Source organism: Tursiops truncatus, chromosome 6, assembly GCF_011762595.2.
Source record: "Tursiops truncatus isolate mTurTru1 chromosome 6, mTurTru1.mat.Y, whole genome shotgun sequence".
In the NCBI taxonomy this organism is placed as follows: domain Eukaryota; kingdom Metazoa; phylum Chordata; class Mammalia; order Artiodactyla; family Delphinidae; genus Tursiops; species Tursiops truncatus.
This window is the reverse complement of record NC_047039.1, coordinates 79887588-79905900: the sequence shown is the minus strand read 5'-3', so window position 1 is coordinate 79905900 and position 18313 is coordinate 79887588. Positions and strand designations below refer to the sequence as shown.

Below are 18313 nucleotides of genomic sequence, written 5' to 3'. Positions count from 1 at the left end.
GAAGGGCCCAGGGGCTTGACTCCTAAGCTGAGGGAGAAAGTGGTCAGATGGAGCAGTGACTGAGGCATGAAGGAAGACACCCTGGAGGAGGCGGCATGTGTGTGCATGATTAGTGTTCGTCCTGGCAACAGGGCCCACGCCAATGAGGAGTGATTTACCTTCCATATGGGCTCTGTGGATTACCTGTGGCTGACAGGCTGACTCTGGGCATCACCTCCAAATGTGCACACATGTAAAATTCATCTTGCCAGTTCCTAGTCTTTCCAGACCTGGGGAGCAGGGCTTAGAAAGCACAGCCTGATCTACAGGAACTAGCATTTCAGGCCCTGGGACTGAGAAATGTGGAGGGTGATTGCCTCCCCAGCCCCCTTCCGTGGCCCCCCTCCCCCCAGCGAGGCTCAGATGACCTCCGTGGCTATTGTGGCCTCTGTGGCTGCCTGACAGGACCCCCGCCTGCCTCTCCAGAGTCTCCTGGGGTCTCTTCCTCCCACTCCCTCTGTCCCTTTCATCTCCTCTGCCTGGCACACCCCCTCCATCCCATCCCCCACTTTGTCCTGCTGACATCTTGTCCTCTGCTTTCAGTTCGAGCATGACTCCGCTTTGGGCGACTTCCCTGACTCCTCCCCGTGAGGTCATTACACATGGCCATTTGAATATATTTCTAGGCACTTTTCCTACTTATCACAGTTTGTAATCATATCTGTTTGTGTGAGCACTTGACTAAAGTGGGCTGCCCTTTCTAGTTTGCAAAGAGGGGCCTGTCTTGGTCATCGGTGTATCCTCTGTTTTGTGTTTGGTTTTTTAAAAATATTACCTGGTGCAGAGTAAACTCTTTATCAATATCTGTTAAATGAATGAATAAATGATCGTATATTTAGGAGTGCCCCAGGCCTTCCTAAGGAAATGACAGACTTTCTGTGCAAAGTGGCCGGTAGACTTCACCTCCTTCCTGAGGAGAGAAAGCAGGTACAGGTGCTGGCAGGCGGGAGCAGTCCGAGGGGTCAGGATTGGGCCGAATGCCTGGAGAGGTGCCTCTTCCCAGCTCACAGTCCTCCATTCCGAGTCTCTGGGTCACCAAGACAGCCTGGACACTCTCCCGGGCTCCGCCCATGGTCCTGTGGCTGACTGTCGGAAGGCCAGAGTGGGACGCGGTGAGCCTTCCTTCTGGGAGACTCAGAGCAGGCCCCAGCGCGGCTGCCTGTGCTGAAGAATGCGCGGTGTCCTGCGGGGGCGCTGGTCCTCCAAGGACCCCCAGTGCATGCACTTGAGTCAGCATGTGCCCTGAGCCTTAACTCTGTGCCAGGGTCTCCCTGGTGACCGGACAGTGACCTTGCCCACAGGAGCCCTCAGCCAAGCCATCTCCTCAGAGCTTCCTCAGTGGAGGTACAGCTCTGCCTTTCCAGAGCTCTGAGCTGTGCACAGAGCCCAGCCTGTGAAGCCCATGGGAGAGGATATCAGCGTGAGGACCGGCTGGCTGCCAGGGAGAGGCCTCCTCCAGGGGCAGAGATGTGGAGTGTCTGAGGGGGCAGCCTGAGTGGGAGGGAAGAGGTGGGCACTGCCCAAGGGGGCTCAGCAGGGAGAAGCCTTGGCAGGAGACGTCAGGAGCTGGCAGATAGGAAGGAGCCTTTAATAGGGTCTGGCTGGTAGGATGGCGGCTGGGGACTATAAGTGAAGTTGGTGACCAGGGAAAAGTCTCCTAAAGTGGACGTGGTCTCTCTGACAGGGAGAGACTCAGTGGGAGCACTGGGGACCCAGGCCAAGGTCAAGCTTAGGTATCCTCTTGGGTCAAAATTGATCTGGGATCCATTTTCTCAGGGGCGTCCCAAGCCACCTCTAAAGGCCCTTCCTGTCGAGGATGCTGAGGTGCTCTGAGCTTTCAGCCGCCACAGGGGACTCTGAAAGGCCAGCACTCATGTGAATACCCAAAGCTGGTGTCTTTGTTCAAATGTCAGAGCCTGTATTGCAGTTGTCCTGGGTAGGACAGTTGGGGAAACACCAACCTGGGGCAGTGTCTCAGGGACACCATATCCCGCTGCTTCAAGCTCCTTGGTTCAACTTCCTTCCTCACATGGGTGGGGTTTTGACATGATGGATGAAGCCTAGGGTGGCAGTGGACTGGCAGGGTGGGGGGTGGGAGGGGGATTGGGCAAGGCCTTGGGTAAGGGCACCTGCCGAGGAGAGATCTGACACACGCTGGTTTCCCACGGGGGCTTCCCAATGGCAAAGGCAGGCCTCACCTCCGGGCCTGGCTTCCAGCAGTGTCTCTGGGCAGCCCTGCACGAGCAACTCGGTCCCAGAGGGCCCTGGGGAATGATGGCCCTGCAGGCCATTTCCTCACTGGACTCTTTCATCCTCCTTGTTTTCTCTCATTTTGAATGGTTCAAGCCCAAAGCTCACGAAAGATATTTCAACCGTTTAATTTTTAATTGATAATTCGTAGTATTTTCTTTGAAATGTAGGCATCATCACAGTGAAGAGCTAACAATACAGAACCCATAGAGAACTTAATCCTGTGCTTTCTTAGTAATTTACATTTTGTTGAATAGGCAATACATTTAAAGTTCTATAACGAAACAAAACAAAACAAGCATGCTTTGAAAAGTCTCCCTCCCCTTTGCCTCCATCCATTTAGCTCCTACCTCCCTGAATGGGTAACCACTCTAAATGTTTCTCGTGCTGCCTTCCAGAGCCATATATGTGTGTGTGTGTGTATACATATACACACACACACAATGTGTGTAAAGTCTTATTTTCTTCCTTTTTTACACAGAACATTGTATATATATTTTTTGATATACTTATTTATTTTATTTACTTATTTTTGGCTGTGTTGGGTCTTCATTGCTGCGCGCGGGCTACTCTTTGTTGCGGTGCATGGCCTTCTCATTGCCATGGCTTCTCTTGTTGCGGAGCACGGGCTCTAGGGCGCACGGGCTTCAGTAGTTGCAGCACACAGGCTCAGTAGTTGTGGCTCGCAGACTCTAGAGCACAGGCTCAGTAGTTGTGGCACATGAGCTTAGTTGCTCCGCGGCATGTGGGGTCTTCCGGGACCAGGGCTCGAACCCATGTCCCCTGCATTGGCAGGCGGATTCTTAACCACTGCACCACCAGGGAAGCCCAAAACGTTGTATATTATACATGCTGTGCTGCATCTTGTTTATTTATTTTTCATTTAACGATGAATCTTGAAGATCTTTCCATATCAATTCACAGATGGAATCCTCTTTCCTTTTTGTTGCCATACAGTATTCTACTGTGTGAGCATACCATAACTTATTTAACCAGCTCCTACAAATAAACTCTTGGGTTGTTTCCAGTCTTTTGCTACTAGAACCTTGCATATATATTACTTCCCATATGTGTAAGTCTAACTGTAAAACAATTTCCCAGAGGTACAATTGCTCTGTCAAAGGGAACTTGCATTTGTGATCTTGATAGATTTTATCAAATGGTCCATCACGGGTGTGTGACCGGTAGACTCCCATCAGAATTGTGTGAGAGCATCTGTTTCCTTGCAGCCTTCCTAACACAGTGTTTTGTTGGCTGGTCACATGATGTGGTGGCAGTTGTCCTGGGGAAGGGCGTCAGCTCTGGGACCAAACTATACCTCCAAGGGGATCTTCAGAGCAGGAGAGGCAGTAGCACCTGGTGGTTAAGCCTCTGAGTCAACCCAGGCTCCAGTCCTCAGGCAAATCAGTTACTCTCTCTAGGCCTCAACTTTCTTATCTGAAAAATGGGGGAAATAATGCCATCTACATAGGGTTCATTGCGAGAATTAGATACAATGACATATGCTTCATGCAGGGCCCGGCCTGTGACCGTGGGAAGCTGGCTCTGGCCTAACCAGCAGGGCAACCTTGGCCAAAGACCCCCGCGTCTGAGCCCCTGTTTGTTTCCTCTCTCATCAGGGGAGGAGCTGGGCTCGTGGGTCTCTCAGGCCCTCTTCCCAATCCAGGGTCTGACATGTCTTCCCCAGCAGCTTGCATGACCTGCACTCACCCCTCCTCTCTCATGCTCATCAAAGGTATTCAGGAGTCTCCTGTGCCGAACGGTCACTCACTGACGGGCAGAGATTTCCTCCGGAAGCAGATGCGGGGAGACCTGTTCACGCAGCAGCAGCTGGAGGTGCTGGACCGCGTGTTTGAGAGGCAGCACTACTCGGACATCTTCACCACTGCAGAGCCCATCAAGCCCGAGCAGGTATGCCCCCGACTCGCTGCCTCCACACCTGCCACCCTCACGCAGGCCTGGGTGACCCACCCAAAGGCATTCAGTGGGGAGTGGGTGAGAGTGCCAGCTTCTACTCAGAGCCGGGTTTCTCGTTCTCTGCCACACCTGGCCAGTGGCAGCATCCCACGAGGTCTGGAGCGTGTGTCTGGGGCTTCTTCAATTGCTTGCCCTGGTGCCTCCTCTCTCTGGCCGGCGGGGGGTTGTGCCGTGTCTGGCTGCTCTGCCAACTGCTGTGGGGTGGTGTCTTTTCCCAGGGCTCTTTGCACAGGGTGGTGTAATGATCTTCTGGGCCACTTGAGGTGGTCTTGGGTCATTATCCTGTCAGTCAGGGTGCAGGTGGAAATATGTAAGCACCGTCTGGCCATAAACCAGGTTATGATGACACTGGTGTGTCCCCTACTGTCAGCCTTCTCGTCACGTTGTCCTGTCATGCTTTTAGAACTGAATCCAAGAGTCTGGAAATAAGGAAGTGTCTCATTGGACAAACTCGCAGCTGGGTCATTTGCAAGAGAGGGAAGGAAGCAGGATGATCCCTTGCTGAGCTGCTCCCTGCTCTAACCTGGGCCGAGAAGCAGTCACTGCCTGTGGCTGCAGAGATGACATCAGAAAGGCTCTGCCCAGTGAGAGGCTCTTGGGGCCTGGATAAGGTCCCCCCAGTACCAGATTCGATTCAGGAGACTGTTTCCTGGTGCCCCGTCTGTGACAGGCTTTGGGCTGTATACCTCGCAGGCACGGGCGGCTCAGACTTGGCTCCTGCCTGCCGAGAGCTCCCACCTGGTGGGTGGGTCACAGAGGCCTGTGAGTAGTAACTTTCCCCAGCACTTGCTGGCTGGTCCTGGTGGGGAGGACTGGCCTGCTGAGCTTCCTCTACAGGCTAATTAGATGATGCTTCTGAAGTTTTCCCAAAGAGCCACTCAAAACAGTATAGGCTGCAGCACAGGCTCCTGTGGAGAGAATAGGTACTGCAGGGGACCTTGGACGGGGAGGAGTGAGCAAGGCCTCAGGGACCACCATCCTATGATAGTCTGGCTGTCTCTGTGCAGTTCCTATGAGGGCTCTCACAGACCATCTAGCTACTTTGTTTTCAGATGGGGAAACTGAGGCCCAGAGAGGTAAAGAGACTTGTCTAAGGCCACCCAGCAAGTCATGTATTCACTTAACAAACACTGATGAGTGTTTATTATGTGCAAGGCACGGAGCCAGTCACTAGGTACATGAGTGAACAAGACAGGCTTGGACCTGCCCTCAGGGAGCCTACAGACGTGTAGAAGAATCACAATAAAGAAGGATTACTCAAAGGGTCACGGATTACAGATGTACTAGGCGCTGAGGAGGGGATGTCTGAGGTGCTCTAAAGGTATAAAGCAGATGCTGAGCCAGCCTGGAGGCCACAATGGCTTATGCTGAGCCCCGAAGGGATGCGGTGGGGAGAACGTGCCTGGCAGAGGGAATAGCGAGTGCAAAGATCCTGAGGTCAGGGGGAGTGTGGCAGGAGTGAGGAATGGAAAGAAAGTGCGGCTGGGCTTCAGGGAATGGGCTGGGGAGGGTGGGAGGAGATTTTGGGGAGCTGGGCCTGGTCTCGTAGACTGTGCTCAGGATTTCAGTCTTTCTCCTGCAAGTTGAGTGACACCTCCTCTGGGAATGACATAGTCATATGTGCTGGTAAGAGCTGATCTCACACGCTCTAGTTCCTGGGCTTCAGGGAGTCTGTTTCCATCACAGGCAGCCTCTCCCACTCAGAGCCCTTCGGAGAGATGGCCGAAGCCACATTCCATCTGACCCAGGAGGAGAAAGAAAAGAAACTCAACCCGGAACCTTCCTTGGATGAGGCCTACATTTCCCTCCAGAATCTGGGAGAAAAGTTACCTGCAACCTTTGACAATATTACAGAATTTTAGAGCCAGCAGGGACTAAAGAAGCAAACTATCAACCCCCTCATTTTCTAGAGGTCCAGAGAAAGGATAGGGTTTGTCTGAGGTCACCCAGCAAGTGAGGGCCATACCTCTGCACAAAACCTCTGGCATTTCTATTAAGCCCTTATGTACTTAATTCAGACATCAGGTGTTAGGGATTGTGTTTCCGTGTGTTTCATGTGATTCTCATGGAAACTCAGAGTCTAATCATAGTTCATCCAGCGTGGAAGGCCCTGGAAGCCTGGGCAGACTATAGGGCTTCGTATGTGACAGGAGTCCATCCAGGTATCCATTCACTCACTTGCTCAGATGCTCAGATGCTCATTTATCCCGCGTATTTCTTACATGCTGGCTGTGAGCCTGGCACGGTGCCGGCACCCAGGGCAGGGAGGGCAGGATGAATCAGGCATCAGCTCAGCCTCCAGCCACACAGGTGCAGTGTGACATGGATTCAGAAGCTGCAAGGTGGGGGAGAAGGTTCTATGGACCCTGATGAATGGAGATGTTGCCTCTGCTGGGAGCACAGGGAGAAGTCATGCAGGAGGCGACATTAGGGGACAGGTCATTAGGCCCATGTAGAGATGGGCCTCAGGGGAGGAGACCTGAATCACAAACTCTGTTTCTAGCAGTGTGGCCATGCAGTGTCCTTCAGAATGACACGGACACGCCGAGGGCCTGTCTGACCGTGTGGGTTCTGAGGCAGGGCCTGCCGATAGGATAATGACTGACTCAGTGCTTTCTGGTTAATCAGCTTCACCTCCCCGTAATGGGGTGTAATGAGGAGAGATGGGAGGTGAGGCCACGGGGCTGCCGGGCACACACGCAGGCACTGGACTATGAATGACATACCCTTGCTCCCCACTCCCAGTCACTTTGGACGAATGTCGGCCGAGCAAGGGGCCACAGGCTGGTAAGGGATGCGTCAAGGGTACGGGTTCCTTGAGCCCCTCGTGCCCGCTGGCGGCCTTGCCTTGTGAGCCCAGAGTGCATGGCGGCGGTGCCAGGAAGGGGCCCAGAGCTCTGTCTGCTGATACTGACCTCTCTTCCATTTGTGAACATCTGGTCTCCAAGGTCTAGTGGCAGTTTGTGGGGAAGAAAGATCGTGTGCCGGCCTTGGAGGTGGGGGAGTTTGACTTGAGACCAGCTTCTGCCCGGCGGGGCAAGTCACTTTTTCTCTGGACCTCCTATCTGGGACAGTAGTAATTGTGGTGGTGACAACAGCAGCACAGCAATAGCCTAACAATAGCGGCAGTGATCCTGTACAGTTTTCTAAGGTCTTTCACATCCATCCTCTCATCGGACTCTCCATGTAAATGCCTGCTACACAGGTTAAGCAAGATTTGTGAGCTCCATTTTACAGATTGGGACATTTTTTCCCAGACTGTTCACCCCATTTTCAGGCCCAAAGGGGACTCGTCGAGGATGCAGAGCTGGAATCTGACCTCAAGATCTTTTGTCCATCTTGTGCAAGATGGTTACATGGGCCTCCATGTCCCCAAACAATTCTAGGGGCCAGTTTTCTGACTGGCTGGCTTTCAGAACTGGCCTTTTGCAGCTAGAGTCCGCTGGTCATTGTAGAACCCTCAGATTCTTGCCATAGGCTTGGGTGGTCAAGTCCTCCTTAATCACCCACCCCTAACTGCCTAAGGGAAGAACATTCCTCTTCAGGGCCAGGCTGGAGTCCCACCTGTCACTTCCACGAGCTCAGAGCCCACCCTCACCTGGCTGCTTTTCCTGCCGAGATCTGCCCTGGGTGGGTGGGCCCAGGCTTCTCCCTTTTTTAAATAAATTTATTTATTTATTGGCTACGTTGGGTCTTCATTGCTGTGCTCAGGCTTTTTCTAGTTGTGGCGAGTGGGGGCTACTCTTCGTTGCTGTGTGCGGGCTTCTTACTGCGGTGGCTACTCTTGTTGCGGAGCACGGGCTCTAGGCTCATGGGCTTCAGTAGTTGTGACACGCAGGCTCAGTAGTTGTGGCTCGCAGGCTCTAGAGCGCAGGCTCAGTAGTTGTGGCGCATGTGCTTAGTTGCTCTGCGGCATGTGGGATCTTCCCGGACCAGGGCTTGAACCTGTGTCCCCTGCATTGGCAGGCGGATTCTTAACCACTGCGCCACCAGGGAAGTTCCAGGCTTCTCCCTTTTATGTGGGAACTTAGTAAACCCTTGTCCCTGGGTGGAAGGAGTTAATATATACACACTCCTGGGGCAATGAAACACTTCCTTTTCAAAATGGTTATTGAAAAAGCAATTCTGTTTTCCCTGCATGTGGAGTGAGTAAAAATCACCTTGGAGGAGAAGAGAAAAAAAAAAAAAAGGAAACAACGGTGGGTGGTATGTGTGCGTGTGTTTCGAACAGTGGCATCTGTTTCAGTAAAAGTCGCATTGACGCTGTGGTGGGTGCTGAGCTCCTGGCAGGAGCTGGTCCCTCCTCTGGCCACCAGGAAGGCCGCCACCAAGCACAGCCTGCCGTATTTACTCTCGGCAGACTATTAACCAACACTAGGCTATTAATCTGGCTTTTGAGCCTTCACTAAAGCCCATAAAAGCTCACAGTTGTCAAATGGAGTTCATTTTAATTTCCTTTCAATCACAGTAAATTATTCAGGTGATAAATCAGCTGGAGCAGCCTCCTGGCTGTAATAGAAACCCTAATTCCTGGCTAATTATCCAGCCCATTGCTGCCAACAGATCAATACGGACGCAAAATGGAACAGGCCCAGGGCCCTCCCTCCCATTGGGCCAGAGACAGAAAGACAGCTGGGGAAGGGGGATGTGCTGCTGACCTCCCAGGAAGTTCAAAGGTCATGGAAGGTTAAACTGGGAGAAATCCTGTCCCTTGTCTAACAGAGGAGTCACCAGAAATGCCTCCTGCTCTCATAAGCTGCTTTGCCCTCTGAACGGTGGCATTTCTCCAGGCTGGTGGGCCTGGGGCTGAGCATTGCCTACTCTTGTGGGTGTCCTCCTCCTGGGAAGGGGCTGGTTTGTGTTTCTGAGCATGATTGAGCTTGGTCATCAGAGATGGCTTGAACCCTCCCTGAGTCAGAAAAAGGGCTGGGGACTGTGGGGAAAAAGATGAGGTGGTAGACATGCTTTCCTTCTTCAGGGAGCTCCAGGAGAGAGGGTAGGGAGAGAAGGGAGCGAGGAGACAGGTGTGCCAGGCTAAGAATGGGGGAAGGCTTCCTGGAGGAGGTGTCATTCGTGCTGTGCCTTGAGGGATGGGCAGAATCCAGCTCTGTGGAGAAGGTAGAGTTGGTTGGAGAGGGCATTCTAGGCAGAAGGAGCGGCACGGATGAAGGTGTGGAGGAGTGCAAGTACAGCAGGGAACTGCAGGCTGGTCTAGGTGGTTGGAATATGGGCTGAGTGCAAGAAAGTCAGAGACAGAGGGGCTGGAGAAGCAGGAGGACCCTAAACCCCAGAGGGCTGGAATGTGGAGGTGAGGAGGTTTGGCTTTGCTTTGGGGGCAGTTGCCCTGAAGGGCCCCGAGTCTGTAGCCTGGACTAGTCTGCTCTCCTGGAAGCAACCTTCAGTGGGGCTCCTGCCTCTTGTCCTGTCCCTGCTGCACTGTTGGCTTTCTCTTCCTGAAGCTCATCCTCACATACTAGCCCCTCGTGGTTTCCCACTGCTCAAAACCTCAATCCCAGCTCTTCATCTCCCGCATGACCCTTCACCACTCCCACAGCCCTCTGCTTGCCTACAAGATGCTCTGTCTGAAGCCGGGCCTAACCCCTCACTACTCCACATGGGCTGGGCTCCTCCTGTCCGAGGGGGCCACAGACGATGGGCTGGCGTGTGCATGTGTGTGCGTGCGTGCCTGTGTGTATGCGTGGGCACGGGAACCCCAGGGATGGCTCTGAGCATGCAGGGTGGCAGGGAGCGGTTATTATTACTTTCTTGATGTTGTTGTTCTCACTCCAAACTCCTGCTCACAGTTTCTCCAAATGGAACATTCTTTCAGTCTGTTTCTAAATCTATGCAGTCCAGCCCCAGCAGGAGTCCTGCCTGCCCTGGGAGGCCCTCATTGACCCACTTAGCCTGCACTGACTTACCTCTTGTCTGAGTTCATAAACGCACTGTGTTCTAATCATTACTGTAGTAATTGTTGTAGCGACTGTGTATTCATTTCTTACCATGGGCCTGGCTCTGTTCTGAGGAGAACACTTCTAGCCCCATCTCATTCCAAAGTCACAGAGCTCCTATTATCCCCGCTGTGCAGACAGGACAGCTGAGGCTTGGTGAGATCAGTGCAATGACTCAGCCACAGGGCACAGTGAGTGTGGAGCCAAGTCGGAAGCCAGGTCCAGAGTCCAGGCTGGTAGCCACTGGGTTACCCCCAGTTGTAGCACAATCAGGCTGTCCACTGATTCTTCTGGGTGGGCAGTGTCCTACAGATACACCCTGAGGGTCCAGTCGGCTCACCCTGCGAGCTGTGCATGAATTAGGAAGTGCTGGGTCTGCCCGCAAACCAAGGTGGTCTCTGGAGGTATGAACCAAAGTCGGGGCAGTGACTGTCCCCTTCTACTCTGTGCTAGCTGTGCTCCTCTCTCCCTGCCCTTCCCCTCGTAGGGCTGTGCTCAGGGCCAGGCTCCTCCACTGCAGACAAAATAGAGTTTGCTCAGAAGAGGTGATTAAAAATCTTACCTAGGGGCTTCCCTGGTGGCTCAGTGGTTGAGAGTCCGCCTGCCGATGTAGGGGACACGGGTTCGTGCCCCAGTCCGGGAGGATCCCACGTGCCGCGGAATGGCTGGGCCCGTGAGCCATGGCCGCTGAGCCTGTGCGTCCGGAGCCTGTGCTCCACAACAGGAGAGGCCACAACAGTGAGAGGCCCGCGTACCACAAAAAAAAAAAAAAAAATCTTGGAGGGATGACTGGAGAAATTAGGGCTGTTTGGTATGAAGAAGGGAAGACTTGGGGGTGTGAGCAGGGAAGGAAACAAGCTAAGAGAACTTTCTAATAGCCCAAGCTTTCTCACAGTGGAGTGGGCTTCCTTGGGAAGTAGTGAGCTTCCCGTCACTGGAGGAATATAAGGAGAATCTATCCTTTTTCATATATGCTGTATTAAAAGTTTAAGAATCCACAGAGATGGGAGATTGGGATGGATATATACACACTACTATATATAAAATAGATAACTAATAAGGACCTACTGTATAGCACAGGGAACTCTACTCAATACTATGTAATGACCTATATGGGAAAGAATCTAAAAAAAGAGTGGATATAAGTGTATGTATAACTGAATCACTGTGCTGTACACATGAAACTAAAGCAACATTGTAAATCAACTATACCCCAATTAAAAAAAAAAAGAATCCATGGAGGGCTTGATTAGCTAAAAGTCAAGGTCCTTCCAACCTGAAAGAATGATTCTAAGGTAAGAAGAGTGAGAAGGTCCACTGGGAAGAGGGGAAACAGTAGGAGAGGCAACAAAAGGAGAAGACCTTTCATGCTGCAGCATGGCAAGGACACTGAAGGGCAGCTTCCCCTCAGGGATCCTCACTAGGGTAGGCAGAGAGGCCTGGGTCACAGGGGCCATGGCTCTGAGCAGTGAAGGGCTGGAGGCTGCAAGGTCTTGGGAGGCCAATGATGAGTCCAGCTCCTCCAGTGCACAGAGCAGGGCTGGGGTTTCTGGTGAAGACACCAGGGCCAGAAGTCTGGATACCAGTGGCTGGTGCCAGCCTCAGGGCCCACACACAGTACCAGCATCCTCTGCCCAGGAGTTCACGGCCAGACGTCCCGGGAGTAGGGAGTGGAGCGGAGGATTAAACAGTGTCCTGCCAGCAGGTGCCACTGCCTGCAGGGGGGCTGGCAGAGTGTGAGGCATAATTGAAGGTAGAGGAATTACTAATTTAAAAACCCCGAGGGCTTCCCTGGTGGCGCAGTGGTTGAGAGTCCGCCTGCTGATGCAGGGGACACGGGTTCGTGCCCCGGTCCGGGAAGATCCCACATGCCGTGGAGCGGCTGGGCCCGTGAGCCATGGCTGCTGAGCCTGTGCGTCCGTAGCCTGTGCTCCGCAAAGGGAGAGGCCACAATAGTGAGAGGCCCGCGTACGGCGAAAAAAAAAACAAACCCCCCCCCCCGCGATAAACTTTCACATAGCCTTCTTGCTCCCAGCGACCCTAAGAGGTAGAGTGTATGCAGTATAATCTTCATGTGGCAGATGAGGAAACTGAGGCAGAGACAGATTAAAGTAACATGCCCCAAATGATGTACCTAGTAAGACTGCCACATTCCCTGCTTCCTGCCTTTTGTGGGTGTAGACAGTTCTCTGGAGTCAGCTCCCTGACCCCTGCAGGTGTAGACCTCTGAGTGACTGATTTCATTCAGCAAATATTTATGGAGTACCTGCTCTGTGCCAAGTACTGCGCTAAGTGCTGAGGACACAGCAGCAACAAAGATGTGGTTCCTAGAATTTACCCAATAGCAATGGAGACAGATTCTTTTTTTTAATAAACTTATTTATTGGCTGCATTGGGTCCTCGTTGCTGCGTGCAGGCTTTCTCCAGTTGCGGTGAGCGGGGGCTACTCTTCCTTGCAGTGCGTGGGCTTCTCATTGCAGTGGCTTCTCTTGTTGCGGAGCACGGGCTCTAGGCACATGGGCTTCAGTAGTTGTGGTACGTGGGCTCAGTAGTTGTGGCTCGCGGGCTCTAGAGCGCAGGCTCAGTAGTTGTGGTGCACGGTCTTAGTTGCTCCGCGGCATGGGGGATCTTCCTGGACCAGGGCTCGAACCCATGTCCCTGCATTGGTACAGTTTATCATTACCAGTAATTACAGAACATGATGGGTGCTGTGAAGAGACAGAGCAGGGTGTGCTGAGAGTAAAGAGTGGGACCTCATTTAGATGGGAGGTCAGGAATGTCTATCTGAGGATGGCGCCTTTGAGCTCAAGATAGGGAAGGGTGGTGGGAACAGTGTCCCAGGCAGAAGGAACAGCCTGAATGAAGACCTGAGGCTGGAAAGTAACCAAAAGATGTCCCGTGGGTAAGCATGGTATGTGGTATGTGGTACAGTCAGGGAGGTGGTGGGGGACGGCTGTGAGGGGACTTGCGGACCAGGGCCAGGGGCTTGGGTTTTATCGTGAAAGTAAGGAGAAGCCTCTGCAAGATTTTAATCCAGGGACTAGCAGGATCTAATCCAATATGGATTAGAAGATTATTCTGGCTGCTGTGAGGAGACTTGGAGTGTTGGTAGGCTATTGCCAAGGTGCAGACAATGTCACTGCATCCCTGGAAATCGTTGCCTGCCCTGTCTGGGGCTGACCTTCTCTCCAGTCCATGGCAGCGCCCATGAGAGGAGCTAGAGGAGGGTGGAGAGAGTGGTAGTGGCAGGAGAAGGGCAAGAATTCTCTACCCAGTTCTTCCCAGGATGAGAGGGGCTAGAATCCTGAACACTGAGATGCTTAAGCGAGATTTAACTTGGATATCATCTTGCCTTTGAAATGAGATAATGACAAGTCTTATGCTGGAATTCTTGCTTCCTAGATCTCTAGAGGTACTGGGTGCCTCTATACCAGCCATACTGTCCCTTATCCTTCTACTGTCATCATCTCAAAGTGACCCAAGGGTGAAAATTACATGGACTATGTGGGATCTCAGCTTTGCTCTGAGGATCTTGCCCGAAGAGGCCCAATTTTCTGCCCAAGAAAAATCATGCCTGTTTTGCAAGACTGGGGAATGTTTGAGGGAACACTGAGGAAGTTGCCATAGTGTAAAAGCATGGGATGGACCGCTGGGCTTTCATAATGGCTCTTGGGCTAGTCACTTCTCTCTGGGTCATGGTTTCTGCATTTGGGGTGGGGGATTAGCCTGTGTCATCCTTGAGACGCATTCTAGCTCTAACATTCTGTGAGAGCTAAGACAAATTGGGAATTCATCTCTTATTTTTTTTTTATGGTTTTCATTAAAGTGTTTTTTTTTAACATCTTTATGGGGTATAATTGCTTTACAATGGTGTGTTAGTTTCTGCTTTGTAACAAAGTGAATCAGTTATACATATATGTATGTTCCCTCATCTCTTATTTTTATTTTGACTTGTTTACATTTTTTTTTCCTGTCTGTTCCACTCTTTTAGATGACAGGCAAATTCTGTATATGTGGGGTTTAAAGATTACAAGTGAATTGTCAAAGAGCTGCCGGCACCTTGCTGGGTTGTTCTTTCATTCATTTATTCATTCATTCATCCAAGAAACTTTTACAGATGTGCCATGTCAGTGACATTGACCACCTGTACTGTGCTGTGTGGCATTAAGTAACAGCAATAGATGTAGCCAAAGGTACTATGTGAAAACTGATTTTTGGGTAGAGATATTTCCCCCTAAACAATGCTAACCAATACTTGCAATAAAGAAAGACAAAAACGCTAGCAGAATAGGTAATTCCAGTCCTACAGCTTATTTGTCTTGAGAGTGCACCACAAGTTTGGCTTAAGGAATTTGGCTATTCACAAAGCTCTTTAAAAAAATGCAAACATTGGGCTTCCCTGGTGGTGCAGTGGTTGAGAGTCCGCCTGCCGATGCTAGGGGACACGGGTTTGTGCCCCAGTCCAGGAAGATCCCACATGCCGCGGAGCGACTGGGCCCGTGAGCCATGGCCGCTGAGCCTGTGCATCTGGAGCCTGTGCTCCGCAAAGGGAGAGGCCACAACAGTGAGAGGCCCGTGTACAGCAAAAAAAAAAAAAAAAAAGAGCAAACATTATTTTGTAAATTACAAAAACCAAAAAAACCTCCATAGAGTTTTTCGTTCTGATAACAAGGTCTGACCTATCCCATCTTAAACAATAGAAATACTGGATCAAGTATAACAATGAAAAAAATATATATCTAAATACCTAAATACATATATATATATATGTCTTTGAGGTTTAAATAAAGAGAGCGAAATCCTCTGGCGCTGGAAATTTAGAAGGAACTCAGAGCCAGAATTCTACATGCATGAGCTAATGTCCCAGCGGCCCAGGATATTGTTCCTAGTGAACAGGGGCTGGAGTTTTGATGCTGGTGTTAAGACAGAAGATACACTCTTAGACCTATGTAATATGGGAGTTGAAACTGAAACTCTTGCTAAAAACTTGAAACCTGGAAGGACCATACTTTCCATGAAATGAACAGTAGGCTGAGGGAAGCAGCAAGGAAACTTGATTCTGTATGAGACTCAGGGGAGAACCAAAGTTTCCTATGACAAGTTGAAATCCAACTATGGCACATACAGGTGTTGCATCTCACTTTATATTACTCGCAAGAAACCCAAGAAGAGAAATTAATATAAAAACTGGGCTCATGTCAGTGAAATTCTTGAGATGCCGAGCAGAAGCACATGAAAAGTTCTCATCTGGATACTTTCACAGTCCATTACGTATGATGTGCCTACAGAGTTAATGTTAATTACTGAAGATGAGCTCACAATTAAAAAATTGCAAACCACAGAAGGGCAAGTCAGGAGACATAACCAGGAAAATTAGTACTCCAAGAACCTAAAATACCAGGCAATCTGAAAGAGACAATAAAATGACTAAAGAGATGAAAAAAGGACTAGAAACATTAAAAAAGAACAAAACAACATGAAAAAAGAATAAGCAGATTAGGAAAAGAACCAAATAAATTCTCTAAAAATAAAAAATTTTGTCATCAAAGTTAAAAATTCAATTGATGGGTTAAATAACAGGGTAAGACACAGCTGAATAGAAAATTAGTGATTTGGGAGACAGAACTGAGGAATTTGTCAGGAATGCAGTATAGAAATCTAAAGAGTTGGGAAATATGAAAGAGAGGGTAAGAGATAAAACACTATTTCATGAGAAGGTCCAATATACATCTAATAGTTGCTCTGGAAAAGTAAATAGAAAAAACAGAGATGAGGCAACATTCGAAAAAATAACAGTTAAGGAACTTATAGAACTGTTGCAAGACACGTCATTAGATTGAGGAAGCATACTAAATCCCACACAAGTTGAATAACAATAAATGCACATCTAGGCAAAGCTATAGTAAAATTGAAGAACATCAAAGACAAAGAGAAAATTAAAAGCAACCAGAGAGAAAGTATAACTTTTAGATTGACAGGATACTTTTTAAAGCATCAATAGAAGTCAGAAGACAATAGAAAATGTCTTCAAATGTTAAGAGATAATAACAATTGATATATCCTCAGATAAATGATCATTTAATAACAAAGGAAAATAAAAACATTTTAAGACAAAGGAGAGTTTACCACTTACACACTCTTGCTGAGCTGCTAAACAATGTACTTCAGTAAGAAGGATATGAGAGACTTCCAGTTTTGGCTCTGATGTATAAAGAACTTGGGAGTCATCATTCCCATATTTGCAACAAGAAATAAAGCTGAGCAAACTGAACAACAACTATTCTCGACCCATCAGAGAATTAAGGTTGCAGGGCAAACAGCTACAGCAAAATCTGGAAAGACAGGAGAATACAGAGAGTTACAGCTAAGATATGCCAGATTAACATAAAACCTCATACTAAAGGCCTATTTACCTCAGTTTCTGTACCCTGTCTGTACATGGTGTCCAGCTTTCAAAAAAAGTTAGGCAAGAAAAAAACACAGTCTGAAGAGACAAAGTAAGCATCAGAACCGGACTCAGCTATGACAGAGATTTGAGAATTATTAGACAGGGAATTTAAAATAACTATGATTGATATGTTTAGGGCTCTACTGGAAAAAGTAGACAGCATGGAAGAACAGATTGACACTGTAAACAGAGAGATGGAAACGCTAAGAAAGAATTAAAAAGATGCTAGAAATTTAAAAAAATACAGTGACAAAAATAAAGAAGCCCTTTGATGGGTTCATCCATAGATTGGACACAGTCAAGTAAGAAGTCAGTAAACTTGAAGACATTTCAAAAGAAACTTCCCAAAATGAAATACAAAAGAAAAAAAAAAGAGTGAAAAAGCAAAGGCAGGGGTGGGATGAGTCAGGAGATTGGGATTGACACATATACACTAATATGTATAAAATAGATGACTAATTAGAACCTGCTGTATAGCACAGGGAATCTATGTAGTGCTCTGTGGTGACCTAAATGGGAAGGAAATCCAAACAAGAGGAGATATATGTATACATATGGCTGATTCACTTCACTGTACAGTAGAAACTAACACAACATTGTAAAACAACTATACCCCAATAAAAATAAAAAAAGAAAAAGAAAAAGCAAAGGCACAAACCAAAAACCAGAACAGAACACAATCCAAGAATTATGGGATAATTTTGAGAGGAGTAACATGTGCATAATTGGAATATCAGAGGGAGAAAAGAGAATGAAGAAGAAATATTTCAAGTAGTAATGGCCAAGAACTTTCCAAAATTCAGTCAGATAATCAAACCACAGATGTGGGAAATTCAGAAAATGCCAAGCAGTAGGTGTAAATATCAAAATATTTAAACCTACACATATTGTTTTCAAACATCAGAAAACCTAAGACAGAGAAAAACCTTGAAAGAAGCTGGAGGGGGAAAAACACCTTACGTAAAGAAGAACAAGGATAAGAGTCACAGTGGATTTCATGTCAGAAACCATGTAAACAGGAAGAGAGTGGAGTGAAATATTTAAAGCACTGAAAGGAAAACCCCACCAACCTAGAACTCGATATCTTGGAAAATTGTACCCCCAAAATGAAGGAAAAATGAAGACTTTCTGTCAAACAGAAATGGAGTGAATTCATGACTAGCAGACCTATCTTGCAAGAAATGTTAAAAAAAATTTTTTTTAGGGAGAAGGAAAATGATATAGGTCAGAAATTCAGATCTACAAAAAATAAAAAGGAGGGGAGTCAGAGAAGGAATAAATGAAGATAAAAATTCTTTGATTTTTCTTATTTTTAATTGATCTAAAAGGAAACTGTTTAAAGTAAAAATGTAACAATGTATCCATATGGTTATTACATATGGATAAGTGAAATGAATGACAGTAATGTCACAAGGGACAGGAAGGGGGAATTGGGAATACTCTGTTAGAAGGTAACTGTCCTACAATTTAAGAAGTACAATGTTATTTGAAGGTGAATTTAGATTAATTATAAATGTACACTGAAAACTCTAGGGCAACCACTAAAACTATTTTTTTTGACTTAAAAATCTTTTTAAAATTGTGATAAAAAACACATAATGTAAAAATTACCCTCTTAACCATATTTAAGTGTATGGTTCAGTAGTGC

At 48.5% G+C, this 18313-nt stretch overlaps 1 protein-coding gene across 2 annotated transcripts in view; it reads left to right on the top strand.

Annotated features, from left to right (window-relative positions):
- Window positions 1–18313, top strand: part of PAX5 (paired box 5) — a 191293-nt gene that overhangs the window by 59226 nt on the left and 113754 nt on the right. For both annotated transcript variants that reach the window (XM_033858284.2, XM_033858285.2), the window contains exon 6: window positions 4025–4200. In XM_033858284.2, coding sequence (XP_033714175.1) covers window positions 4025–4200 — 176 coding nt within the window. The remainder of the gene's footprint in view (window positions 1–4024; window positions 4201–18313) is intronic.